Source organism: Hylobates moloch, unplaced genomic scaffold (assembly GCF_009828535.3).
Source record: "Hylobates moloch isolate HMO894 unplaced genomic scaffold, HMol_V3 SCAFFOLD_18, whole genome shotgun sequence".
NCBI lineage: Eukaryota > Metazoa > Chordata > Mammalia > Primates > Hylobatidae > Hylobates > Hylobates moloch.
This window is the reverse complement of record NW_026652293.1, coordinates 10,094,274-10,120,523: the sequence shown is the minus strand read 5'-3', so window position 1 is coordinate 10,120,523 and position 26,250 is coordinate 10,094,274. Positions and strand designations below refer to the sequence as shown.

General features: G+C 46.8%; 1 protein-coding gene across 4 annotated transcripts in view; it reads left to right on the top strand.

Moving 5' to 3' along the window:
• The window catches only part of ATP2B4 (ATPase plasma membrane Ca2+ transporting 4), a 117,405-nt gene that overhangs the window by 48,966 nt on the left and 42,189 nt on the right, over positions 1 to 26,250 (top strand). For 3 of the 4 annotated variants that reach the window (XM_032136266.2, XM_032136272.2, XM_032136269.2), the window contains exons 2-6: positions 6,967 to 7,627; positions 22,843 to 23,040; positions 24,138 to 24,395; positions 24,882 to 25,007; positions 25,474 to 25,599. In XM_032136266.2, coding sequence (XP_031992157.1) covers positions 7,435 to 7,627; positions 22,843 to 23,040; positions 24,138 to 24,395; positions 24,882 to 25,007; positions 25,474 to 25,599 — 901 coding nt within the window. In that variant the 5' untranslated portion in view covers positions 6,967 to 7,434. Of the gene's footprint in view, positions 1 to 4,718; positions 4,844 to 6,966; positions 7,628 to 22,842; positions 23,041 to 24,137; positions 24,396 to 24,881; positions 25,008 to 25,473; positions 25,600 to 26,250 lie in introns of all 4 variants that reach the window. The other variant, XM_032136267.2, reaches the window with a different exon arrangement.

Here is a 26,250-nt window from a genome sequence, read left to right as displayed (position 1 = left end):
GAACCCGGGATTGTGATGAGGATGGCTGCCAGACCTGAGGGATGGGAAGTGGCCAGGTTGAACTAGAATCTGGGTCATGGAAATAAGGAGCCTGTGATAAGGAGGCGGGCAGAACAGCCTCTGCCTGAGATTCACACCTCCGGAGAGAAGGGCTAGCCAGGGATGTTTTAGGCTAGGCAGCCTACCATGGTCAGGTTCTTGCCAGCTTTCTTGATAGAGCACTGTCCTTTGGAAGCGTTAAGAGTGCCAGAGAGAAGGAATAGAGCTTAAACCCCCCCAGGTGGTACACAGGAAACAGCCCTGCTGGAAAAAAGAGAGAGAATACAGAGCAGGGTCTCCCTCTGTGCTTCTCCCAGATCACCAGGGGGAGCAAGGCCAAGAGCATGAGATGACCGAGTGGAGGAAGCTCTCATCCCCACCACTGGGCTCTCCAGGCGGGAATTGGATACGCTTGGACTCACAGCAATCTAGAGCCCTGTGCTTTCTGGCTTGGGGTGGGGGTGGGGTGAGGGGAGGGTAGGACAAAGGGGAGGGGAGGGTGTCTGCTCCCAAAAAACTTTGGGTCTTTCCCTATGCCTTCCCAGAAAGTTCACAAGAGGTAGATATTTCCCTGACCTATTTCAGAGCCTTTTAGGAGTCAGGAACAAGGGACAGATGGGTTTATGTGAGCCTTCTCATCAAGGTTTAGGAAGTCAGCTCATAGCTGTGTTTACATTTTTTTATATCATTGTTCTTGTACTTGAGGCAAGGTGGCTTTGGATTTAGATTAGGGCACAAATCTGGCTCTCTGAATCTCTATTTCCCTGCTATAAGATGGAGAGGCCCTTCTTATAGGGTTGTTGGTGAGAATTCAGTGAAACAGTATATGTAAGAATGATAATAGCTACAGTGTGTGGACCAGCCACTACGCCAGGCACTACATAATACATAGGGGCATATACATAATTTCTAATTTTCGTATAAAGTACCTAGTATGGCCCCTAGCACATGGTAGGTGCTCAACAAATATTTTTTCCCTCCCTTCCCACCTCTCCCAATCCCACATCCCTGTTCCTGAGTATAGGGAGAAGTAGAGCCTCACTTGGAATGAGGGAGACTGACTCTAGGTCAGAAAAAAGACTACGGGTTTTCTGAGGGACTCCTAAAGCAGGTTTTGTTTGTTTCTGAAGCAGAGTCTCGCTGTCACCCAGGCTGGAGTGCAGTGGCACGATCTCGGCTCACTGTAACCTCTGCCTCCCAGGTTCAACTGATTCTCCTGTCTCAGCCTCCCAAGTAGTTCGGATTACAGGCATTCACCACCATGCCCAGCTAATGTTTTCTATTTTTAGTAGAGACAGGGTTTCACCTTGTTGGCCAGGCTAGTCTCAAACTCCTGACCTCAGGTGATCTGCCCGCCTCGGCCTCCCAAAGTGCTGGGATAACAAGCATGAGCCACTGCACCCAGCCCTGAAGCAGGTTTTATATTGTAGTTAGGTGCATTCTAAAGTGGGACCAGGCTGCTTCCCCTCTCCAGAGGTCTTCCCCTCCTCACCCATGAAGTCCTGCCTGGCTGTGATGCTGGCACCCCTGCCAGAGTGTCTCCAAGTGCTACCAGCTTGCTCCTGAGCAGAGGCTCTCAGCCCATCGGGGAAGGACAGAGTAGGGCAGGGCAGGGAAGCGTCTGCTCCACCGAGCAGCCCCCGCCTGTAGCCCAGAGGCCAGAGTTGACCAGAGCCTCTTGTTATTCCAGGCAGGTCTGTCTGCAGTGCTGCAGCAGCCTGAAGCCCTAGCCCCTGGCCCCTCCTGTTTCCTTTCTCCCATTTTTATGCATCACATCACATTCAATAGGAGCATTTAGTAGCGGGGAGAGTCAGGGGGTGAGTTCCTTTCATATTTTCAAATATACCCTACTCTATAACCTATACAAGGTGTCACTCTTTTTCCTCATAGTTTGGGGATATATTTCTTCTTTAGCAGCCTGGGAAAGCTAAGAGCGAAAGATTCCTTGCACAAAATTGGAGGAAAGTTTGTCTGACTAGTGTTTACAGTTTGGTGACTTAGGGCATAAGGTTCTTGTCTCTGGCAGCTCCTCATTTCTACAGGCTTTTTTTTTTTTTTTTTGAAGTCAGGGTCCCACTCGGTTTGCCCAGGCTGAAATTAAGTGATGTGAATACAGCTCACTGCACACTGCAGCATCCACCTCCCAGGCTCAAATGACCCTCCCACCTCAGCCTCCCAACTTGCTAAGACCACAGGTGTGCACCATCGTGCCCAGCTAATTTTGGTATTTTTTGTAGAGACAGGGTTTCACCATGTTACCTAGGCTGGTATCGAACTTCTGAGTTCAAGTGATTCTCCCGCCTCAGCCTTCCAAAGTGCTGGGATTACAGGCAGGAGCCACGGCACCTGGCAGATGCCTGCCTTTTAAAGGGCGTCTTAGAAGTTTGCCAGAAAATGAGGACGTTTAGGCTCAAGAGAAGGAGTAAAGTGTAACAAAAAGAGCACCAGGCAGTCAAGACCTCTGACTTGCTAAGACCAAACCACTTTTTTATCTCCCTGGACCTTTGTATCTTCATCGGTAAGGCGGGGATCACAGCTGTCCTAGCTAGAATTGATATGACCAATGCTTTCACATGTCATCTACAAATTATAGAACAGATATTATAGGAATTTAGGAGGAAAAAAGTAAAATGTCTTAATGATCATGTAAAGCATTATGATTTCTTGCCCTAGGAGGAAGAGATGAGAGAGTTCACTCTTCTATTATCTCTTAGGCTTGCAAAATACTAGAAAAGAGGAGGCAGCACATACCTTACCCAGAACGCCCCAAGCCGAATGACTAACCCTTACCTGACAAGAGGTGTCTGAGCAGCGCATTTGATACTGAGGTGGTGTGAGCACCTTCAGATTATTCTTTGGCAGTTGCCTAATCAGATTAGGGGCCAGGCAAGCTCAGCAGTTGCAGAGAGCTCATACTCCAGAAAGCTCAAAACTCAGAAGTGTGGACGTCATGATATGCTTCCTAGTATTATAGAGATCCCACCTTAAACCTCGGGCCCCAACTCTGCACTGCCCTTTTGACTATGTGCCAGCAGCTTAGTGCTTGACTTACTGTGTGTTTCTCTAGATCAGCCTGAGGCAAACAAACCTTTTCATTCTTTCCCACATGGGTTCTTCAGCCCCACGTGTTCTAATCTTATGTGACCTTTTCCATCAGTTGCCTATGGAAGTGGAAGAATCTCTCCTCTTTAATACTCTGAAATGAGGTTCAAAGTAAGGAAGGAATTCTGCCAGGCACGGTAGTTCATGTCTGTAATTCTAGCACTTTGGGAGTCTGAGGCAGGAAGATCGCTTGAGGTCAGGAATTCCAGACCAGCCTGGCAACATGGTGAATCCCCATCTGTACTAAAAATACAAAAAATTGGCTGGGCGCAGTGGTTCACGCCTGTAATCCCAGCACTTCGGGAGGCTGAGGCGGGTGGATCACAAGGTCAAGAGATCGAGACCATCCTGGCCAACATGGTGAAACCCCATCTCTACTAAAATACAAAAGTTAGCTGGCTGTGGTGGCATGCGACTGTAGTCCCAGCTACTTGGGAGGCTGAGGCAGGAGAATCACTTGAACCCAGGAGGCGGAGGTTGCAATGAGCTGAGATTGCGCCACTGCACTCCAGCCTGGCAACAGAGCGAGACTCCATCTCAAAAACAAACAAACAAAAAAACACAAAAAATTAGCTGGGCATGGTGGAGGGTACCTATAATCCCAGTTACTCAGGAAGCTGAGGTGGGAGAATCACTTGAACCTGGGAGGCGGAGGTTGCAATGAGCTGAGATCGCGCCACTGCACTCCAGCCTGGCAACAGAGTGAGACTCCATCTCAAAAACAAACAAACAAACAAAAAACCACAAAAAATTAGCTGGGCATGGTGGTGGGTGCCTATAATCCCAGTTACTCAGGAAGCTGAGGTGGGAGAATCACTTGAACCTGGCAGGCAGAGGTTGCAGTGAGCCAAGATCACGCCACTGCATTCCGGCCTGGGTGACAGAGTGAGACTCTTTCTCAAAAAAAAAAAAAAGGAAGGAATTCTGACTCAGACTGTCTTTTCTAATTCTCAAGAGACCCAAGACCCTATATGCTGGTGGTTATTGCTAATGGTTATAACCTAGCTAATGGTTATTGTTAATGAAGCTGCCTTAGAATTTTCCATTCTTTTTGTGGGGTGGGGGTTCCCTGGCAAGGAAAGATGGAAGGGCACATGGAGCTTATTGTTCTTCTTCTACTTAAAGGGCTTGATAACAAAAGATCATTAAGATCAAATTAGGCGGCTGGGCACGGTGGCTCATGCCTGTAATCCCAGCACTTTGGGAGGCCAAGGCGGGCGGATCACGAGGTTAGTAGATCAAGACCATCCTGGCTAACACAGTGAAACCCTACCTCTACTAAAAATACAAAAAATTAGCCGGGTGTGGTGGCAGGTGCCTGTGGTCCCAGCCACTCGGGAGGCTGAGGCAAGAGAATGGCATGAATCTGGGAGCCAGAGCTTGCAGTGAGCCAAGATCGCGCCACTGCACTCCAGCATGGGCGACAGAGCGAGACTCCGTCTCAAAAAAAAAAAAAAAAAAAGACCAAATTAGGCTTTCTCCCATCACTTAAGTGTTCTATTCTGGACACTGGACACCTTTCATCTAAGATTTCCAAGCACTATTTCTATAATTCCATTCCTTTATCACTTTCTTAGGGTGGTGCGAAAAGACAGGGCCCATTCTCTACCCAGCTAAAGGTGGAAGGAGCTGAGTCCTGAGAAGGCTAAGTAACATCCCTGTCTTCATGGAGCACACATTGTAGTGGGTGAAGACAGAAAAGGTAAAATCCTCTGATTCCTGGTTCAACACTCTATCAGCATTGTTCCCAACATCCTCTTGAAAGGTTAAGGAGTTCTACTTAAGGGTCAAGTTGGGTTTCTTGCTGCCCTTCCCACTTCTTTCAGGCTTGGAGGAGAAGCTGGACTGGGGTGAAAACTCTGTGGTCCTGCCTGTTCCTATACCAGTCTGAATGAAGGGAGTTTGACACATTGCCTCAGTTTCTTTGTGGATCTTCTTGTTTCCCAGATAAGAAGGGAGTATGATATTTTAAAACAAATAGAGCCCTGCTTTCTTAACTCTTTGTAAGTCAGAGTTAAAAATCTATGGGAGGAGGAGGAGAAGGCAAAGGGCAAATTGGGAGAGGGAGGAGTATAAATCAACCTGCATCCCTGTGGAAGCTTCTGGGAAGGGGATTGTCAGGAATCGGCAAAGACTTTGGCTACATGTGACTTTGGAGTAGATCACTGATAAAAGAATCAAGTCCCTTATCTGATGGTTCTTGTGCTTCTTTGTTCACCTTCTGGAAGTAAGGGTGGCATCTATTTATTACAAAGAGGTTGGCCAGAGCTCCTTGCTACTCCCTGGTAACTGAAGTCGTCAGGGGGGACTATGTAACTGGGGTTGGGGTCCCATGTTCTGGTGCTGTGCTAAGAGCCCCTTCACATTTAAAAGGCTGATGTGTGGCAGTGACACCTGTCAGTGGCATGACACATGGCGGCCCCACTCTGAAACTGAGAAGGGGCCTCAGGATAAGTTCTCTTCCCACCTTCAGCCCTCCGTATCCTCACCTACACATAGCTCCACCACACCCCCTAGTTAGCATGCATGAGAGGTAATGCATCTTTCTGAGGGGAGAAATGCTGGCCTCTCTCTGGTGCCTTTATTGAGCTGATGTGAGACTCTGGTGCTCACTCACAGGCTAGCTTGTCTCCCCTGCTAACCTTGCTGTGGCCTTATCCTCTATCTGAATTGAGAGGTGTCTTATCGCTCCCACTCCAGAGAAACTTTAATGCTCAGGCTTCAAACTCCCTATCTTTCCTCCTCAGAGGTCCTTCTGTCCCCCTTATTAAAAAAAAAAAAAAAAGTTCACCCTGTATCACCAACTGCCAAAGCATTTTACTCTCCTCTTCTCCCCAAAACCCTCTTGGAGGAGGGTGGAGCTTAGCCTCAAGACCAAAACTTGGTGCTGGCCAGGTTGACACCTGCAACAGGCTGCAGAATTTCCATACACCTGGAGGCTGAGTACTGTAAGGGGCTTTGGAGGATTTTGACATCTTCTATCAAGTTGTCTTCCTTGTGTGTAAATGTGTGTATTGGGAGTGGGAAGAGTGTGGGGTGTGGGAGAGGAAGGCAGACTCACAGGTCACCCTTCAGATCACTTAGATCTGAACTCCTTTTTCTTTTCTTTTTTTTTTTGAGACAGAGTCTGGCTCTGTCCCCCAGGCTGGAGTGCAGTGGCACCATCTCGGCTCACTGCAAGCTCCGCCTCCCGGGTTCACGCCATTCTCCTGCCTCAGCCTCCCGAGTAGCTGGGACTACAGGCACCTGCCACCATGCCCTGCTAATTTTTTTGTATTTTTAGTAGAGACAGAGTTTCACTATGTTGGCCAGGATGGTCTCGAACTCCTGACCTCGTGATCCGCCCACCTCGGCCTCCCAAAGTGCTAGGATTACAGGCCTGAGCCACTGCGCCCGGCCTGAACTCCTTTTTCTGACCTCTTCTGATCTTTTATAGATAAGGTCAGACTAAAGGATCCTGTCACAGGTCCCTCAAATAGACAGTGAAAACATTAGAGCCATCAGAGGTCATAACCATTTATTTCCAAGTTTCTGAAGCTGTGGGTTTTATGTTGCTTGGTTGGGAGAGGTGAGACATGAAGACTAGAGTGTATTGAAATTACTCCTCTACATTGGAGTTTACAGGCTACAGGGGCCTCCCAGGGAGGAACGGGCCTCTCCTGAGTCAGCTCTCTAAGCTTGGGCCTCAGCTATCAGTTCAGCTCAGATCTCAACTGTCACTTAAACCCTTGTGCTTAGACTGGGTACCTCTTGCCCTTGCAGATGCTAGATACTCATGGCTGCTCTAATGGTTTCTTTTTGTCTATCTTTGAACCTTTATTCCAGAGATCCAGTTGTCATCGGTATCCAGGAAGCTCTCCTCTTCCTCCTCCTGACGTCTCTCTAGCACTACAGTTGCTGGTTGTTGCTAAGGTTGCTGCCATGGTAACACGCACATCCTGTTTACACCTTCATCTAAGCAAGTTGGTCTAAGCTAGGAACCTACCTACCCTGGACAACCACTATCATCAGCACCTGGGGACACCAATCATCGTAACACGGAGTCCACCTTCCACTCAGTTCCCCCATCCTCTTCCTCCTCTTGCTGCCAGACTTCATACAGAAGAAAGGATCTAGACTTCGGACGGCTACTCAGGAGCTTATTGCACAAGATATATTCAATCTATTCCCTCTCTGGGCCCCCAGAGAAGCAGGAAGTAGGAAGAAGTTGAGACAGGGAGGCTGGAGACACTGGTCAGTTGAAGGGAAACACTACATCTTCTCTGGTTGAGGGGCTTGGTAACAGTAGGCAAAATGACGAACCCATCAGACCGTGTCTTGCCTGCCAACTCGATGGCCGAGAGCCATGAAGGGGACTTTGGCTGCACAGTAATGGAACTGAGGAAGCTCATGGAGCTGCGTTCGAGGGATGCACTGACCCAGATTAATGTCCACTATGGAGGTGTACAGAATCTCTGCAGTAGACTGAAAACCTCCCCTGTGGAAGGTAAAGGCCATATCAGGGGTGGGGAGTTGGAGGAAGGTGGCTAGTGTTTCAAAATATTGTTTTCCCAGCTTCTAGAGAGGGCACATTTCTGGAGGTCCAACTGGTATATTTTTGTCTGGTGGGAAAGGTATGGCATCTGAAGCACTGAAAGGAGGGGAGGCCATGAAGAGCCATATCTTTCCCAGAGATGATGTTTAGAAACTGTGCTATTCTCTGAAGATTATTCTTTTCTCCTTTTTCTTTTCTTTCTCTTTCTTTCTTCTTCTTTTGTTTCTTTCCTTTTCTTTTCCTTTTTTTTTTTTTTTTTTTGTGAGACAGGGTCCTGCTCTTTTACCCAGGCTGGGAGTGCAGTGGCGTGATCATGGCTCACTGCAGCCTCAACCTCCTGGGCTGAAGCCATCTTCCTACCTCAGCCTGCTGGGTGGCTGGGACCACAGGCGTGTGCCACCACACCCAGCTAGCTTTTTTGATTTTTTTGTAGAGAAGAGGTCTCAGTATCTTGCCTAGACTCATCTCAAACTCCTGGACTTAAGTGATCTTCCCACCTTGGCCTCCCAAAGTGTTGGGATTGCAGGCGCAGTGAGCTACTGCTCCTGACCGCTCTTTTCTCCTTTTTCTGTATCAGTGTCCAGAAAGGAGGATATTTATTTTTAAAATGTTTATGATATAAATGTTGTTGTCAGTAAATAATCAAGTCCCTTCTTCTATATGTCTGATTATAAAAGAATTTAATTCTTCCCTACCCTGACCTTACAGTTTAATGAATGGAGGAAGGAAGGGTACAAAAAAGTGAAATAAGTCCAGCTGCCCAATTGAGCACTTCTCTATTGTATACCGTTAGAAATGGGATGATAGGCCAAGCAGGGTGGGTGGCTAACATCTCTAATCCCAGCATTTTGGCAGGCTGAAGTGAGAGGATCACTTGAGCCCAGGGGTTCCAGACCAGCTTGGGCAACATAGTGACACCCCATCTCTATTTTTTTTTTTTTTTTTTTTTTTTTTGAGACAGGTTCTTGCTGTATCACCCAGGCTGGAGTGCAGTGGCATGATCTCAGCCAGCTGCAACCTCTGCCTCCCAGGTTCAAGCAATTCTCATGCCTCAGCCTCCCAGGCAGCTGGGACTACAGGTGTGTGCACCACCATGCCCGGCTAATTTTTTGCATTTTAGTAGAGATGGGATTTCACCATGTTGGTCAGACTGGTCTCGAACTCCTGACCTCAGGTGATCTGCCTGCCTTGGCCTCCCAAAGTGTTGGGATGAGGAGGCTTACAGGCGTAAGCCACCACGCCCAGCCTCTATTTATTTTAAATAAAAAGAAAAAAAAAGGAAATGGGATGCTAAATCACAAGGTATATAATTGTACCCATCATATCTTTGGATCACTCACTGTTTTGTGTCAGGGAATTATAAGTGATTTTTTTCAACTCTGCCGGATATGCTTTTAATGTAGTTCTTCTTAATCTTTTTTGTTTGTTTGTTTTGTTTTTTGTTTTTTTGTTTTGTTTTGTTTTGAGATGGAGTCTCACTCTTGTTGCCCAGGCAGGCTGGAGTGCAATGGTGCAATCTCGGCTCACTGCAACCTCCGCCTCCCAGATTCAAGCAATTATCCTGCCTCAGCCTCCCGAGTAGCTGGGATTACAGGCACGTGGCTAATTTTGTATTTTTAGTAGAGATGGAGTTTCACCATTTTGGCCAGACTGGTCTCGAACTCCTGACCTCAGGTGATCTGCTTGCTTCAGCCTCCGAAGGTGCTGGGATTACACATATGAGCCACTGCGCCCAGCCTTAATCTCTTCTTAAAAGATAAAAAAATCTTAAAAGATAATGAAGAATTCAGCTTCAGGCTTTCCTGGCCCAGCCCAGTTGCCCAGTGTGCCATGGTATTATGAAATTTTGCCTCATCAAAATGTAGAAAGAACAAAAGGAAACTTGCTTTTTCACTTTAGCCTGGTTTTAGCATCTTCTTTAGCAGATTCTTATTTGGCCCTATACGTCTGGCAGTTCATGGTTGAGTAGCATGAGATGGAGCAAAGATCTTGTCCATTAGGGGCTTTCAGCCTCATGTGGTCTCCTATTTCTGAATCTTCCTCAGAGGCCACAGCATATTTCTCACCAATTCTAAGAAGTTGTTGCCCTTTGCCAGTGCTGTATTATAAGTTAATGACTTGGAGCCTAGACTCTTTAGGATGAAAAAAGAGAAAGACTTTTACATAGATATCCATACCTAGTTTATGTCTTATTTTCTTTACAACCTAAGGGAGCTACCCTACCTGTTTTCTTTACTTCTAGAATTTGGTTTCCTATCTCATAGGCTTTGAGTTCAAATAATAGCTCCACCATTTACTAACCAAGTTGCCCTCCACAGTTTACTTAGCCTCCCTGAGTCTGTTTCTTCTTTGAAAATAATGTTGATAACACCTGGCCCATAGAGTTACTGAGATTAAATAATATATATACAGTGCTCGTACTTATAATTAGGCGTTCAATAGATTAGTTTTCTCAGATTAAAACAGAGTCCATGTGTCTGTAGATACTTGCCAGAACATGAGTGCCTACGGAGTGCAATGTTTTGTCCTATCTGGAGAGGTTACTGTGTGTGTAACTGCAACTACTGTCCATTTCATTTGCTCACTTCTTAATCACAAAAAAAACCCTGGGTAACGTGGCAATATCTAATTGCTTTCATGTGGCTCTGTCTTTGCCTTCTAATGGTAGCCCTTAATCATAGAGCCCTTTGGGCTCTGTCTACTTCTTGCCAGCTAGATTTCTTTGTTTGGTCACTTTTAATAGCCGTATTGACTGCTGAGGGACTGTTCTTAATTATATCTTCACTGAGATTATGCAGTACTTTACAAACACCCATCAGAATTTAAACGGGATCTTTCTTTTTCCCTTCCTATGCTGTTCTTGATCCCTCTGGTCAGCTGTCTCTCTCACAAACAGGAACTCGGGAGTCCAAAGAAGCTGGAACCTAGAGAGCTCCTGACAGCAGGATTCAGGCCTTCCTCCAATTTTCCAGATCCCTTCCCAGAGCTGCCACTGTTTACTTTCTGATTCCCAGACAGCTTCCATTCCCAAAGGCCAACATATATTCTACTTTCTGTCAACATTGGATATCGAATGTTATAGATATAGCTAATGCTCTTGGATCCTTTCCCAGTCCTGGTTTCAGCCCCTTCCAATGGCAAGTGCTTCCCTCATTACAGCCCATGGCCATGCCTGTAGCCTAGGACTCCTACCACTGGCACAGTTTTCTACTGCCATGTACTGCTTCCTTAGATCACAAATATGTGTCCTGGTGTTTTTCTTTCTTTTCTTTCTTTCTTTCTTTCTTTTTTTTTTTTTAGAAGGAGTTTTGCTCTTTTTGCCCAAGCTGGAGTGCAATAGCGCAATCTTGGCTCACTGCAACCTCCACCTCCCGGGTTCAAGCGATTCTCCTGCTTCAGACTCCCAACTGGCTGGGATTACAGGTGCACACCACCACTCTCAGCTAGTTTTTTGTATTTTTAGTAGAGACGGGGTTTCACCATGTTGGCCAGGCTGGTCTTGAACTCCTGACCTAGGGTAATCCGTCCACCTCGGCCTCCCAAAGTGCTGGGATTACAGGCGTGAACCACTGCATCCGGCCTTTTTTTTTTCTTTATAAGAGATGGGGGTCTTGCTATGTTGCCCAGGCTGCTCTCAAACTCCTGGACTCAAGCAGTTCTTCTGCCTCACCAGTTTGTATTAATGTAAGAGTTACCACAGGGCTTGTTCTGGAACTGGGGAGACAGGGTGTTGGAAAACAACCTTTCCATTAGTAATTTTTAGTCCCCAGTACCAACAGTGACCTCCTAGTGTGTGAGGAATAAAGAGATAAGAAAAGGAGAAAAGGAAAGGAAAGGAAAGGAAGGAAGGAAGGAAGGAAGGAAGAAAGGAAGGAAGGAGGGAGGGAGGGAGGGAGGGAGGGAAAAGAAAAGAAAAGAAAAGAAAAGAAAAGAAAAGAAAAGAAAAGAAAAGAAAAGAAAAGGAAAAGAAAAGAAGATATAGAACAGCTAAGACATAGGAGTATCTACCCAGGCAAGGGTAATGCTCACCTGTTTAGTTAGGGTAGGCAGAGAAAAGATCCCCATTATGCTGATGCTATAGAAAGCCAGCCTGTTCATGGAAGGCCACACAGCCTGACAGCCTAGCATAATTTTGTCATTGTAGGAGGTCCCAGTGGACCAATAAGAATAAAGAAATTTACCTGGTGCTTGAATTCTGCTAGTTGGAAACCAAGGTGAAAGTGAAGATCAGAGAGATTGGTTCCTAGAATATAACCCTTTTCCTTTATTTTCTATGGACTGATAGCATCTTTAGTATAGATCTACAGAATTTTTTTTAAAACTATAGCTATTAAAGGGACTTATGGAACTCGGGGTTTACTACATTTCTGACACTAACATGGTTTTATTATCATAGATTTACACAATTCTAAAGGCAGGTGGGACTTAATTATCTCTTTTGGCTGGCCGCAGTAGCTCATGCCTGTAGTCCCAGCACTATTTGTGCTTTAGCTATAGTCCCAGCACTATCTGTGCTTTAGCTAAGATTCTCTGTGAGACTGCTCTAGCATAAGAAGCATTTAGAGCATTAATGGAGTATAAATCAGAAGGCATGAAATATTCCATCCCATTCTACCTGGTGGTAAGAACTTAAGTCATTTAAACCCTTTAGCCTGGAGAGAGGGAGAGAGAAAGAGATGATGATGATGATGATGATGATGATGATGATTATTATTATGGGATGGATTCTCACTCTGTCGCCCAGGCTAGAGTGCAGTGGCACAATCTTGGCTCACTGCAATCTCCGCCTCCCGGGCTCATCTGATCCTCCTGCCTCAGCCTCCCAAGCGGCTGGGACCACAGATGTGTGCCACCATGCCGGGTTAATTTTTGTATTTTTTGGTAGAGATGGGGTTTTGCCACCTCTAGCTGAGCCTCCCAAAGTGCTGGGATTACAGGCATGAGCCACCACTGACCCAATGTTTTTTTGTTGTTGTTTTCAATTTTATTTTTATTTTTTGAAACAGGCCCTTGCTCTGTTACCGAGGCTGGAGTGCAGTAGTGAAATCATGGCTCACTGCAACCTCCACCTACCAGGCTCAAGCAGTCCTCCCACCTTAGCCTCCTGGTTAGCTGGGACTACAGGTGTGCACCACCACGCCCAGCTAATTTTTGTATTTTTTTTTGTAGAGACAGGGTCTCTCCATGTTGCCCAGGATGGTCTTGAACTCCTGGGTTCAAGCGATTTGCCCACCTTGGCCTCCTAAAGTGCTAGCATTACAGGCATGAGCCCTCGTGCCCAGCCTCAGCCCAATGTTTTGACATTGGCTTGTGTTCCTTGAGTATACATTAGCTAGTTAGAGTAAGAGGAGTTGCCCCAGTGGCCAGGAGTTTGTTAGACTTAAGAAGGCTTGGAGATGTTTAGCTACATGGCCTTCAGCAACAACCAGAAATAAGGCTGATAGCATGAGCCAAGAAGAGAAGAACATTTAGGGCAACAAGAAAGGGTGGGGGAGACATAAAGGAGAATATATGTTTACATTGAAGTAACTAAAGATTTCAGTCTTTATGTCTGTATATAAACAAAAGCAAAGATGCAGGGGTGAGGCTGGAGCTCCTGGGCAAGCTGTGTTGCCTTGGGTTTATCAGGAGGGACAATCTGAGCGTTTTGCACAATGGAATCCTTTTCGTTTGCTTGCTTCGTTCCCCATTCCAGTTTTTCTCCCCCTCCTTTTATTCTCTTCTTTCCCTGTCCCATTCCCACCTCAACCAATCTTTCCAATCCCCAAAGAACAGAGCAGTTTGGTTGGTATAGGCTAGAAGATAGGCTTTCACCTTCTATGTGGTTTCCTGTGGAATCTCATGGCCTCGTGAGTGGAAGAAGGTTTTTGTGAATCTGGGATGAAAATTACCTGTGGCTTAAGAGGAAGAAGGAAGAGGTATTTTCCTTAGTCTCAATACCCTTTTGTGTGTAGGAAAAAGGGATGGTCCTAGGTGGTCTAGGTAGAGGTTATACGTATTCTTTTTTCCCTGTAGAATTTTGCACATTGGTCTTTAGCTATGCTATCCTTTTTAGGAGGAAGAATGGTGTTTTCTGAGGAAGAGTTAGGCCAGCCCTTGGAGGCAAGGTCTGGGCCCAGACCAGAATGGGAGAGAAGGGGAGCCTTGAATAAACAGTAAATTTTTAACTGTAGGCCTTCTTTCAAAAGGCTGAAGACTATTTTGGTTGAATTCGGATCTAAAAGACTGTTGGTGGAACTTTCTGTTTTATGTTCCTTCTGTACCCCTCTACTTCTTTTCTCCTCTGCAGAGTTGAAGGTGTGACAGTGAGATATTAAGGGCCTCCAATTCTTTTTCAACAACATTCAACTAATAATAACTGCTAGGTGCTAGGGACACAAGGGTGAACATGACAGGCGCAGTCCCTCCTCCCATAGAGCTTATAGGCTAAAAGAAGATGCATATAAATGAAGGCAATTTCAGAAATCTTGCCATAGGGCTTTGATGAGGAAGGGCAGGGTCTATGGGAACACAGTATGGGGACCTAAGCTGCAGGCATTACAGGGGAGGGGAGGGGGGCTTAGAAGCTGGAGACAGCACACCTGTATCATTTAGGGATTACCCAGGGAAGCTCTAGCATGGCCACGCTCTATGATCATTGCTACCACCTACTGAATATTCCTGGCATAAGATGCAAGCATTTTTGCCTTCCTTAATTACTGGGTAGTTACTAGGTTTAGGGAGCTGAGATTCCTTGGGGAGTAAGTGGCAGGAGGGGAAAAAAAATGTGTTTTAAGATGGCCAGCCCAAATTACAATTTTGTTTTATTAGCTTGAGGATTTAGATGAACATCTATCACCTTAAGATCTCTGGGGCTTAATTGTGTTCCTGTCACTGTGCCTTTTGAGGGCAGTGGCATGTTTTGCCCAGAATTGTCCATTTTGCTACAAGCTAAGATGTCCTGGGATTGGGCTCTTCCTCGGTGTGGCAGATTGAAATTTCTAGTAGTATTGTCAATCTGGAAAAAATTGAGTACATACCCCAAGTAAATGTTCACCTACAAGACATACTGCCTTACTATGAATACATCTAACACTTTTGTTTACATAATAAGATAGGCAAACATAGAAATGGATGAGGTGATACAAAATGGTCTAATATTTTCCTCACTCTAACAGATAGATGCATGTCCCCAGCTTAGAGACCACTGCTCTAAAGCACGGTGGCATTAGGGGGATGTGGAAGACTAAGCGAGTGAAGATGGGATGGAACAGATGTGAGAGGAAGATGGGCAACTGGCTTCTTTGAGATTTTCTTCCCTATCTTTGGAGCTTATAGTCTGTTCCGGAATATCAATTTTTAGGAGCTCCTCCACTTGAGGTTAGAAGCATAACCTCTATTTTCCTCTTTCTTTGTACCCTCTGCCCTGTAGCCATCATCTCTTGCCCCAACTCTACTAAGGATGGCAAATAAGTGACCCTAATAACAGTGATCTGGGCATGGCCTCAGAGATTAACATTCTGTGGTCCACTCTGCCTGCCAAACTTTGGGCAGATGGATTAGCACTAACTAGTTCAAGATGTGAGAAAGACTCAAGCCAAAAGTGTCTTCCCTCTGCCCCTCCCCATCCCCCACCGCAGGGAACTCCACTTTGCATCCTAGGAGTTCCCTGTCTGGTTTGAGTTTCATGCCTAGGGCTGAATTTGGCCTCTTGAAAGCTGTGGGTTCTCTCTTCCTAGCCCAGCCCAGGCTCTGCCAGTTCTTTTCTACTTAGCCCTCCTTGCCTAGAGCTGGGCTTCTGGGTTCACTGGCATAATGCTGTCCAGCTGGGGTCAGAGGCATCTTCAGGAGGAGAGTGGCTAAGGCTTCCCCAACCTGGAAGCAAGAGGCTTCCCCTTCCTGCTTTCTCTCCTGGAGCCCTTTATGCTCCATTCCTTTGACAACTCAGCAGCAACTGTTGCAAGTTTTTTGGGGGTCTGATTTGGTTTTTAACCTTCTCATTCTTGCCTTACATTGGACCATTAGCTGTTGGTGGGAAGAAAAATAGCATTTCCTCCTTGGGTGAAGCAGATACTGCATCTACCGAAAGTGGGGCTTTCATTCTTATTATTTAGCTCCAGAGTGGGAATATGACACCAGATGGAAGCACATTCATGAAGTACAGAAGGTGGCAGAGTGGCAAAGCAGAAAGCTAACTAGAGAGCTCTAGGGAGCCTTTTTTCCCTGGGCCACAGTTGCTGTTTTCAAAAAAAGGCCAAGAGCAGGGGGCGGGATAAAGGGAAGCATGCCCTGAGGAAGCTGCCCACCTTGGGAAGGGTTTTGCTGACCAGAATGAGGAAAGCAGCATTGTTCTCCAGGTTCATCATCCTCTGGCTGTGACCTTGGATCGACTGTTTTATCTCTAGGAGCTGGAATTCTAGCAGATAGGGAGCAAATGTCCAAGTCGTGGGTGTATTAAACTGGAGGTCCTGAAGCAGGGAAACTGCTGTATGCTCGGAAGAGTAGCATTTGGTTATTAGCCAGAGATGGCTAGATCTTGCATGGCCCTATTTTGATTTTAAGCTACTCCTCCCCCTCAGTCCCCAAATCCAGGGTTGTTGGGGTTTTTTTAAAATTAATTTTAACTTTTTCTTTTTTTTTTTTTTGAGATGGAGTCTCACTCTGTTGCCCAGGCTGGAGTGCAGTGGCGCAATCTCAGCTCACTGCAAGCTCTGCCTTCCAGGTTCACGCCATTCTCCTGCCTCAGCCTCCCAAGTAGCTGGGACTACAGGCACCTGCCACCACATCTGGCTAATTTTTTGTATTTTTAGTGGAGACGGGGTTTCACTGTGTTAGCCAGGATGGTCTCGATCTCCTGACCTCGTGATCCGCCTGCCTCAGCCTCCCAAAGTGCTGGGATTGCAGGCGTGAGCCACCGCACCTGGCCTTTTTTTTCTTTTTTTTTGAGACAGGATCTTGCTGTGTTGCCCAGGCTGGAATGTAGTGGCAAAATGACGGCTTACTGTAGCCTCAACCTCCTGGGCTGAGGCCATCCTCCTGCCTCAACCTCCCAAATAGCTGGGACCACAGGCACATGCTATCATGTCCAGCTAATTTTTTTTATTATTTGTAGAGACAGAATCTTTCTGTATTGCCCAGGCTGGTCTTGAATTCCTGAGCTCAAGCTATCCTCCCACCTTGGCCTCCCAAAATTCTGGGATTACAGGCATGAGCCACCAAACCAAGCCCAAATCCAGGGTTTTTAAGGAAGGACTTAAAAGGTCTTCTGCTGTCTGTTCTTCTCAAGTTCCAAAAGAGGACCGCCTTCAAATCAACCCAGAGAAAATTCTCCCTGGTACTATATGAGTGGGAGAAGATTCTGCTGCCTCCTTTGGCAAGGTATCGTAACTCACACAGCTGGGAAGTCCCTCCTGATGTCTACCCTAGCCCCACCCTTTCTGGGGCTGAGCTGGTTCTGATAAGTGGTGCCTCTGCGATGTCGTTGGCCCTTCCCTGCTGGAGCTAAGGCACTGAGGGCTGGGCTGCATTTCTCCTCCCAGGCCTTAAGTCCTGCACACTCATGGCAGACACAAATATTCCACTGCTGTTTATTCCATGTTCCCACCCAGCCTGGGCAGGGGTCATGCACCTCCCCAGCATGGGGTGGGGGTGTTGACTTCATAGCTGAACATTCTCTTTGCCTCTCCCGGCTCATGTGTTCAGTCTGGTTCACAGGGCCAGAAGTACTCCCGCTCTGGGTAGGGCTTTCTCTCTCATGTTCTTGAGGACAAGATTTCCCCTCAGTTTCCTGAGGAATTTCTAGGGGAAACCCTTTTCCTGTGTTTCCAGCATTCTCTCTCTGCCAAGTTTTCCTTCCCCTCTCCAGGAGGTTGTGTGAGTATCTGAGAAACCACTGCAGAGATCAGGGCCTTTTAGAGCCTTTTCCCGGGCTGGACAAGTATTTGTGTGAAATTACAGCTGCTGAGATCAGGGCCTGAAAGACTCTCTAGGGCAGAAAGAATTGGAATGGAAAGCCCAAAACTGGGGATTGGCCGAGCTCCCAGTCCCACATGGCTTTCCCATGCCTCGCCACATGTCAGAGAGGATTCCCAAGGCTACTATAGCTAAGAGCCTTGACCTGCCCCGCCTTGCAACAGGGCATACTGGGAACTGAGACAGCCACTTGACTTCTTAAGGTTGCTATTGTACGAGTTCAGGGTGACTTAAGGTGGAACACATAGATGAGTAGAAAATGGCAAAAAAAGGCCGGGCGCGGTGGCTCACGCTTGTAATCCCAGCACTTTGGGAGGCCGAGGCGGGTGGATCACGAGGTCAGGAGATCGAGACCATCCTGGCTAACATGGTGAAACCCCGTCTCTACTAAAAATACAAAAAAATTAGCCGGGCGTGGTGGCGGGCGCCTGTAGTCCCAGCTACTTGGAGAGGCTGAGGCAGGTGAATGGCGTGAACCCGGGAGGCGGAGCTTGCAGTGAGCCGAGATCGCGCCACTGCACTCCAGCCTGGGCGACACAGCGAGACTCCGTCTCAAAAAAAAAAAAAAAAAAAAAAGAAAATGGCAAAAAAAAGAAGCAAGCAAGTGACTTTGAGGGCATTTAGGTAAGAGCAAGGCCTGACTTTTTATGTTTTCCATAGTGTGTGTCACTTCATTTGCTTGGGTCCAAAAAAGGCCATAAGAAATGTTTTATTGAGTACAAAATTCATAAGTTTGGGCTCTGATGAACCTGATGGCAATGTTACCATCCCTGAGGCCAGGAAGGAAAAAGACAGAACTAATCCACCCCAATTGTAGACAGTGGGAACAGCTCTGGCTTGCTTAGAGGTACAGAGGAAAGCAGCATGCAACCCTGCCCTGTGGTGAAGGAAGTAGGGTAGCCAACCATCCCTGTTTGCCTGGGACTGAGAGGGGTTCCCAGGAGGCAGAAACTTCAGTGCTAAAACCTGGCAAGTCCTAGGCAAACCGAAACAAGTCAGTCACACTAGATTGAAGCCTCAGCTGAGTGCAGCTGTCTCCATACCCCAGTGTCCTCTGTATCTAGGCTGGCATCCAGTGTCCCCCTGTGGGGTGGCATAGACTCTGCCACTTAATAAGCTCAAGTAGTCATACCCCTGCCAGGCCTTAGTTTGCTTCTATGCCAAATCGGGTTAATAGTAGCTACCACGTAGGGGTTTGTGATGCTTGAACGAGAAGGCATGAATGTGCCTGGTGAGGCATCTGGCACATAGTAATCACTTAAGTGTTAGCAATCTTAGTTATCACTCATTCATTCAGTTCATTCTACAAATTTGCATGTGTACGATGTGCCAGGCAATGCTGTAGGCCTGAGGAACAAAGATAAAAATCCTGCCCTTGAGGAGGTGGACAAACAATAAATGAATGTGTCCTATTATAAGCTAGTGAGAAGACCTGTGGAGGGAAATGATTGCGCAGGATGAGGGGGATCAAGAGTGCCAGCTAAATACACTGGTCAGGGTAGGCCTCACTAAAAAGAAGACCTTTATACAAAGACCTGAGGGAGGTGAGGAAGTGAGCCCTCTCCAGCAAAGAGGAATCTGGGCAGAGGGAACAGCTTGTGCAGAGGCCCTGATGTAGATGCCTGTCTAGTGCATTTAGAGAACAGCAGGCAGGCCGGTTGGGCCAGATCTCAGTGAACACAGAGAAACTAGTAGGAGATAAGGACTGGGGGGCTGGGGGAGTCATAAGGGGCCTGGAAGCCCATCATTAAGTCCTTGGTGCCTAGTTTTACTCTAAGTAAAAGCCAGAGGGTTTTGAGCAGATGAATCTCATGTACTGCCTTGGATCTTAAAAAAGATCATTCTGGCTAATACATTGAGAAGAGACTAAGAACAGGAGAGGGAGGGTGGAAGCAAGGAGACCAGTTAGAAGACCATTGCTATAATCCAGATGAGAGAGGATGGTTTAGACCAGGATGATAACAGTGAAAATGGAAAGTGATTGGACTTTAGATATATTTTGAAGCTGATAGGATTTCTCAACTACATGATATAGATGGGGGCTGGGCATCAAAGATGATTACCAGGTATTAGCATGAGAGCAGAGGGACAGGTAGCCCTGTTCTCTGCCCCTCATTTGTCCCTCTTTTTGGGAGGGAGGATTTCATTAGGCTATTGGGGTGCACCTTATGATCTTTAATATCTGATGTCTTGGTTTGCCCTCATAATCATCTACTAAACCTTGGTAAGGAGGAAAGGGCATCTCCTCCCTTTACATTGTGAATCCTGCTTTTTTGAGAAGCATCCCAGGTAGATTAATAAATTACCAGCACTCCGGCCAGCAAGCCTGGCTCTCCAGCACAGCAGACCCAACTTGGCACAGCCTTGCCATCTCTGGTCCCTGGGGAGAAAGGACCAGCAAGGCCCTGCCCCCTGGCAAGTCTGCCTCTGCCTGTCTGGGGCTAAAGATGCCCTGCCCAGAACACTCCTTTCCCAGGCCCTGGCTTTTCCTCCTACTGGGAACCTGACTTCTCAGGCTGGTGGGGGCAGGGAGCCTCTGGGGAGCAACCCAATTTGCTTCTAGAGGTTTGGCCAAACCTCACAGCTCTGCAGGGCTCAGCTGTGCCCCTAAGCTGGAGGCCAGGGTGATGTGCTTCGGCACTGGGAGTCAGGAGACCCTGGATAAGACATCAGGCACCACTTCTCTAACCAGCTCCTGTGTCTCTCTCCTAAGCACTAGCAAGTGAATGTGGTCTCAAAAGAGGACCCTCACACCCCTAACTGCACAGGTGTGGATGCCAGTTCATCCCCTGCCCCCCCACTTTCATCTCCCACCCCCCACATCTAGTATCTTATGTATGTCTCCTGATGCTTTTTGTTTTATAGGATAGGGAAATGGAGGCCATCCCAAACTCTGCAAATAATGCTCCCTTGGGTACCTATTTTCCCATTTTTGAAATCTTTATCTGTCCAGATGTCTTCCTCAGGTCCTAACCCAAATCTCTTCTTTTGACACTTAAGTAACACTCCTGGGTTCTTTTCTGAGACAGAGTCTCTCTCTCTCTCGCCCAGGCTGGAGTGCAGTTGCGTGATCTCAGCTCACTACAACCTCTGCCTCCCAGATTGCAATTCTCCTGCCTCAGCCTCCCTAGTAGCTGGGATTACAGGCATGCGTCACCACACCCGGCTAATTTTTTTGTATTTTTAGTAGAGATGAGGTTTCACCATGTTGGCCAGGCTGGTTTCAAACTCCTGACCTCAGGTGATACACCCACCTTGGCCTCCCAAAGTGCTGGGATTACAGGCATGAGCCACTACGCCCGGGCCACTCTTGGGTTCTATTCAGTGAAGATTTTCAGTGAAGAGTAGACATTTGCCCATATACCACATCTGCATTCCTTCCTCAGCAACAGCATAGCCCTTCACATTGACTAAAGTGTAAAGAAAGCCTCTGGCAGCCAAGTCCTTTGCCTCCGTTTTGTCCCTGCAGCCCCCGTCATCCACTTCTTGTTGTCTCTGTGAAGCTCAGTTGAAGTTCCCTTCCTCTGATTCTGACCCTCCTCAGCTGCTAACCTTTTTTCAACACAAAAGTCGCCCTACGCTGCCTGTGGGAAACCCTTCAAACCGGCAGCCAACAGCTTCCAGTGCCAAAACCAGGACTAATTTGCCTCAGTGTGTAAACAACTTGATGAATACCAATTGGCATTAATCGCCATGGTAGGATTTCCCCTCTTCCCTTCAAGAGTAGCCCCACCTGGGGGCCTGTGAAAGGACCCAAATATAAGGAAAGCACTGAGAATAATTCTACCTATCTCTTGTCCCTCTGGGAAAGTGCCTACAGAGTAGGTGTGGTATGTATGTGGTGCATGGTCTGTGTGTGTGTGTGTGTGTGTGTGTGTCATATATTTGTGTGGTATGTATTGTGTATGTGGCTTGTGTTTGGTGTGTATGTGTCTGTATATTGTGTATATGGTGTGTGATGTGAGTGGTGTATGTGGTTTGTGGTGTGTATGTGTCTGTATAGTGTGTGTGGTATGTGGTGTGTGTACACACAGGTATGTAAGCAAACGTGTGTTGGTAGGGAGGATGCTGCTAATCAGGTACTGTGTGGTATCTGAAAACTTTGTGGCCTCACCTTTCTTGTTCTCTTTTTATTCAATCTGAGTAGTAGTACTTCCCTTAGTACCTACTTAGTCCTTAGTAGAATGGTAGTATCTCTCAGTGGTGTGTGTTTGTGCCTCTGTGTGTGTACATGCACAGGCCTAGGCACACAGGTGTGTATATGTGTGTGACAGAAGAGGGGCACATGTGCTTAAAGGGAATGCCCACAAGTTATAGTCTCAAAGACTCTGCTCTGATGCTCCCCTAAAGCTCCTGGATCTTAGAATCAGGACACATGTGTGGGCTCTGCCTCCATCTTGCATGACCTTGAGCAAGGAGCTTGTTCTTCCTGGCCTTTGTGTGTGAGCCAATGGATGGCAGCTCACTCTGCATTTAAATCACCGCAGCATTTACCTGTTAATATGACATAAAAGTTCTATGTGAATCCCAAGAACCACTTTAATATTTATGTTCTCAGAGCTGGAGCCTGGGGCATACTCAATCAGTAGCAGATAAGATTTTATGTCTGGTTAAGTATTTATCCAGCTTATACTTGTTACTAAGATAAGTGAGTGGCCCCATGGCTGACTAGTTTCATTTTGCCCATTTTTAGACTGAAAGTTCATGGTTGTCTCTAACTAGATCTCATACTTGAGCAAATCAGGAAGCAAAGGGTCTTTTTTATTTATTTTATTTTAGAGACAAGGTCTCACTTTGTTGCCCAGGCTGGAGTGCAATGACGTGATCACTTCTGCTCACTGCAGCCGCAAACTCCTGAGGTCAAAACAATCTTCCCACCTCGGCTTCCTGAGTAGCTGTGACTACAGGTGCACCACACCATGCCTGGCTAATTTTTGTCTTTTTTGTGGAGACAAGGTTTCACCATGTTGCCCAGGCTGGTCTCGAACTCCTAAACATAAGCAATTCACCCATCTTGGCCTCCCAAAGTGCTAGAATTGCAGGCGTGAGCCACCATGCCTGGCCTCTTCATTTTATTTATTTTTGAGACAGTGTCTCTCTCTGTTGCCCAGGCTAGAGAGTAATGACATGATCGTGGCTCACTGCCACTTCAAAACTGCCTTTTATCATTTTCCTTTTTTTCTACGTTCATTCATCCACTCCTATCTCCTTTTCAGGTCTGTCTGGGAACCCTGCAGATCTGGAGAAACGTAGGCAGGTGTTTGGACACAACGTGATCCCCCCCAAAAAGCCCAAGACTTTCTTAGAATTAGTGTGGGAAGCTCTTCAAGATGTCACACTCATCATCCTGGAGATTGCAGCCATCATCTCCCTGGTCCTGTCCTTTTATCGCCCTGCTGGTGAAGAAAATGAATGTGAGTGTCCTAAACAGCTCAGCGTGACTCTTATCTGGGTTCTTTCCACCACCACCACCAAGCACTTAGTATTGGTGGCTGACAGGTTATAGCTTAAAACATTCTCCCCATTATCCAGAGTGGGCTTTCCGAAGGAAACCAAGCAGTAGCTACTAAGCTATTCTTCCAACTCATCCTTACTCCCAGGGTTCCTCCCCACCCCATCCCCACCCTCTGTCTTCTATTAAATCCTTTTTCAGAATGTCAGGAATCCTCTACCCTTTTAAGACATTTATTGATTGATTATTATTATTATTATTTTAATGGAGTCTTGCTCTGTCACCCAGGCTGGGTGCGGCAGCTTGATCTGGGCTCACTGCAACCTCCTGGGTTCAAGCAATTCTCGTGCCTCAGCATCCTGAGTAGCTGGGATTACAGGTGTGTACCACCACACCTGGCTAATTTTTGTATTTTCAGTAGAGACAGGGCCTTACCATTTTGGCCAGACTGGTATCAAACTCCTGGCCTCAGGTGATCCACCCGCCTTGGCCTCCTAAAGTGCTGGGATTACAGGCGTGACCCACTTGCCCGGCCTATTTAATAATTTTTATAACATAGAGACAAGGTCTCACTATGTTGCCCAGGTTGGTCACAAACTCCTGGGGTCAAGCGATCTGCCTGCCTTGGCCTCCCAGAGTGCTGGGATTGCAGGTGTGAACCAACACCCCTAGCCAGGAATTCTCTGCCCTTATCCAACCAACAAAACCCTACATCTCAAAGTGCCCCCCACCACCAATTGTCTGGCATGATGGGAAACAGTAGTGAAAGCCTGACCATGTTGGGAACCATAAGTGTGACCTTACATGTGACTTGCCTAAATTTGATAGTTGGTACTATTTAGTCATTTGCCTCTTTTGGATTAACATAAATAGTTACACTGGTGATAAGACAATACTCAATCCTGCTATCCTCTGATATCCTCTTCCAGCCAACAGTTGTATTTGCTGTTATTCACTTTTCCTGACTTTCTATCTTGGGGGGATTGTGGAAGCACTACTCCCATTTCTTAATGTCAACAAAAGCCCTTCAGTGACTATTTCTCTCCCTTCCTGGGATAGTGTGTGGTCAAGTCGCAACTACCCCAGAAGATGAAAATGAGGCACAAGCTGGCTGGATTGAGGGGGCAGCCATCCTTTTCTCAGTGATCATCGTGGTGTTAGTGACTGCCTTTAATGATTGGAGCAAAGAGAAGCAATTCCGGGGGCTGCAGAGCCGCATTGAACAGGAGCAAAAGTTCTCCATCATCCGAAATGGTCAACTCATCCAGCTCCCTGTGGCTGAGATTGTGGTTGGTGACATTGCCCAAGTCAAATACGGTGAGAGCTCCGTGTTTCTTTTGCTTACCCCACCGCCACCCCCATTTAAGGGATAGGTCCTTTGGCATGAGGGGGCTGGGAATTGCTGAAAACTCAAAAAGATAAGATCCAAAATTGTATTCACTTCTAGGTTAGAGTTTAAAGAGGTTGTGGGAAGGAATTTCAGAAAGGAGTAGCTGAAACTGTCACAAGATTGTCAGACTTGTACCCTGTGTGTCTTAGCGTTAAAAGTGTATAACATTCAGGCCATGGAAAGGTATTCGGGATGAATAAGAGTTTGAATTTATAATGCCTGGAAAGCAATCTTCTCCCAGGTTATACAGAGCTGAAGACTTATAAAGAGTCTCCATGTACTCTCAGCCATTGCTCTCTAGATAGGGCCTGTGGGAACAGCCGTGAGATAGGGTTGAAGGAGTTGGAGGTCCCTACCCTCAGCCAGTCTCTTACTATCTCCTTCACTGTCCCTCCTTCCCCTTTGTGCTCTAGGTGATCTGCTGCCTGCAGATGGGATCCTGATCCAAGGGAACGATCTGAAGATTGATGAGAGCTCTCTGACAGGGGAATCCGACCATGTCAAGAAGTCCCTGGACAAAGACCCCATGTTGCTCTCAGGTATAGGCCCTGGCTACCCAAGTTCCCATTTACCTCCCTGCAAACACCTAGGCCACAGGATCCAGACCCTGTTCTCTCTTCTGACTCTGTCCCATCTCCTTCCCTGGGGTTCAACTGGGGCAACAGCATTTTGGTGGGTGGAATTCAAGGATATCAGGCAGCCTAAATGAAGTTTTCCATGAAACAAGTGTTATAAGGGCCTTGAAGGGGCTTTGCTGGTTGCAGGGGTGGCGGGGGCAGGAGGGAGGGCTTACCCTAAAGTGGTTAGACACATTTTCCTCCTTAATTCCAATTTGTCTGGTCTGTTTTAAATGCGCCCAGCTCTTGACCTTCTCCTACTGTGCTAAGCACATCATTATCCATGGGGTAGGAAGGACTATTTTTTCTTCTAAGTTTGTGTTACATACCAAATCATGTCTAAGTATTAAAAAACCCATTCCTTCCCATCTTCTCCTTTCCCGTGTAGGGACCCATGTCATGGAAGGTTCTGGCCGGATGGTGGTGACAGCTGTTGGTGTCAACTCTCAGACTGGAATCATCCTTACTCTCTTGGGGGCCAATGAGGATGACGAAGGGGAGAAGAAGAAGAAAGGTAAGGGGCATCTGGAATGAGATTCTCTTTCCTCTCATCCCCATGGACAAACAAGGAAGTGAGGGAGCAGATCTGGATAGAAAGCATGGTTGGAAGAATCTGCTGCGATGAAGAAAGCAGATATCCAAACTCCTTGCTGAGATAAAGATGTAAATCCTTGGCTCCAGGGAGCTGTGATAAAAACCAGATCCTGGCTCTAGGCTCCCAAATCACGTTGAATTTGAGCCTTGATTTTTGTGTCTAATGGTAGCTTGTAAAGGGATGAGTTACAAAGCCTGCCCTAAATAAACTGGCTAGGTGCTGGTAGCCCCAAATGCCTTCCCTGTACTCCTCCTCCTTCCCCAACTTTCTTCCTCAAAGATGGGGGGTTAAACAAACCATCAAGACTAAGAGAAAATTGGCCAGAAGAATAAAATAGATTTCTGCCGAAACTGTGGGCTCTCAGTGGAAGAGACACACAGCTAGAAGAGTAGGAACAGTTAGTTCAGTCTTTGCCACTCAGTCATTCCTGAAGGAAAGAATAAGAGGAAGAAAGAGGAAAAGATACTAAAACCAAGTCTACACGTTTCCCTAAGCATTCCTTCTTCCCTTAGGGAAGAGAAGGTTTCTACCACTTGGCTGGAGAATCATCTTGAGCTGTTTAGTGGAGGA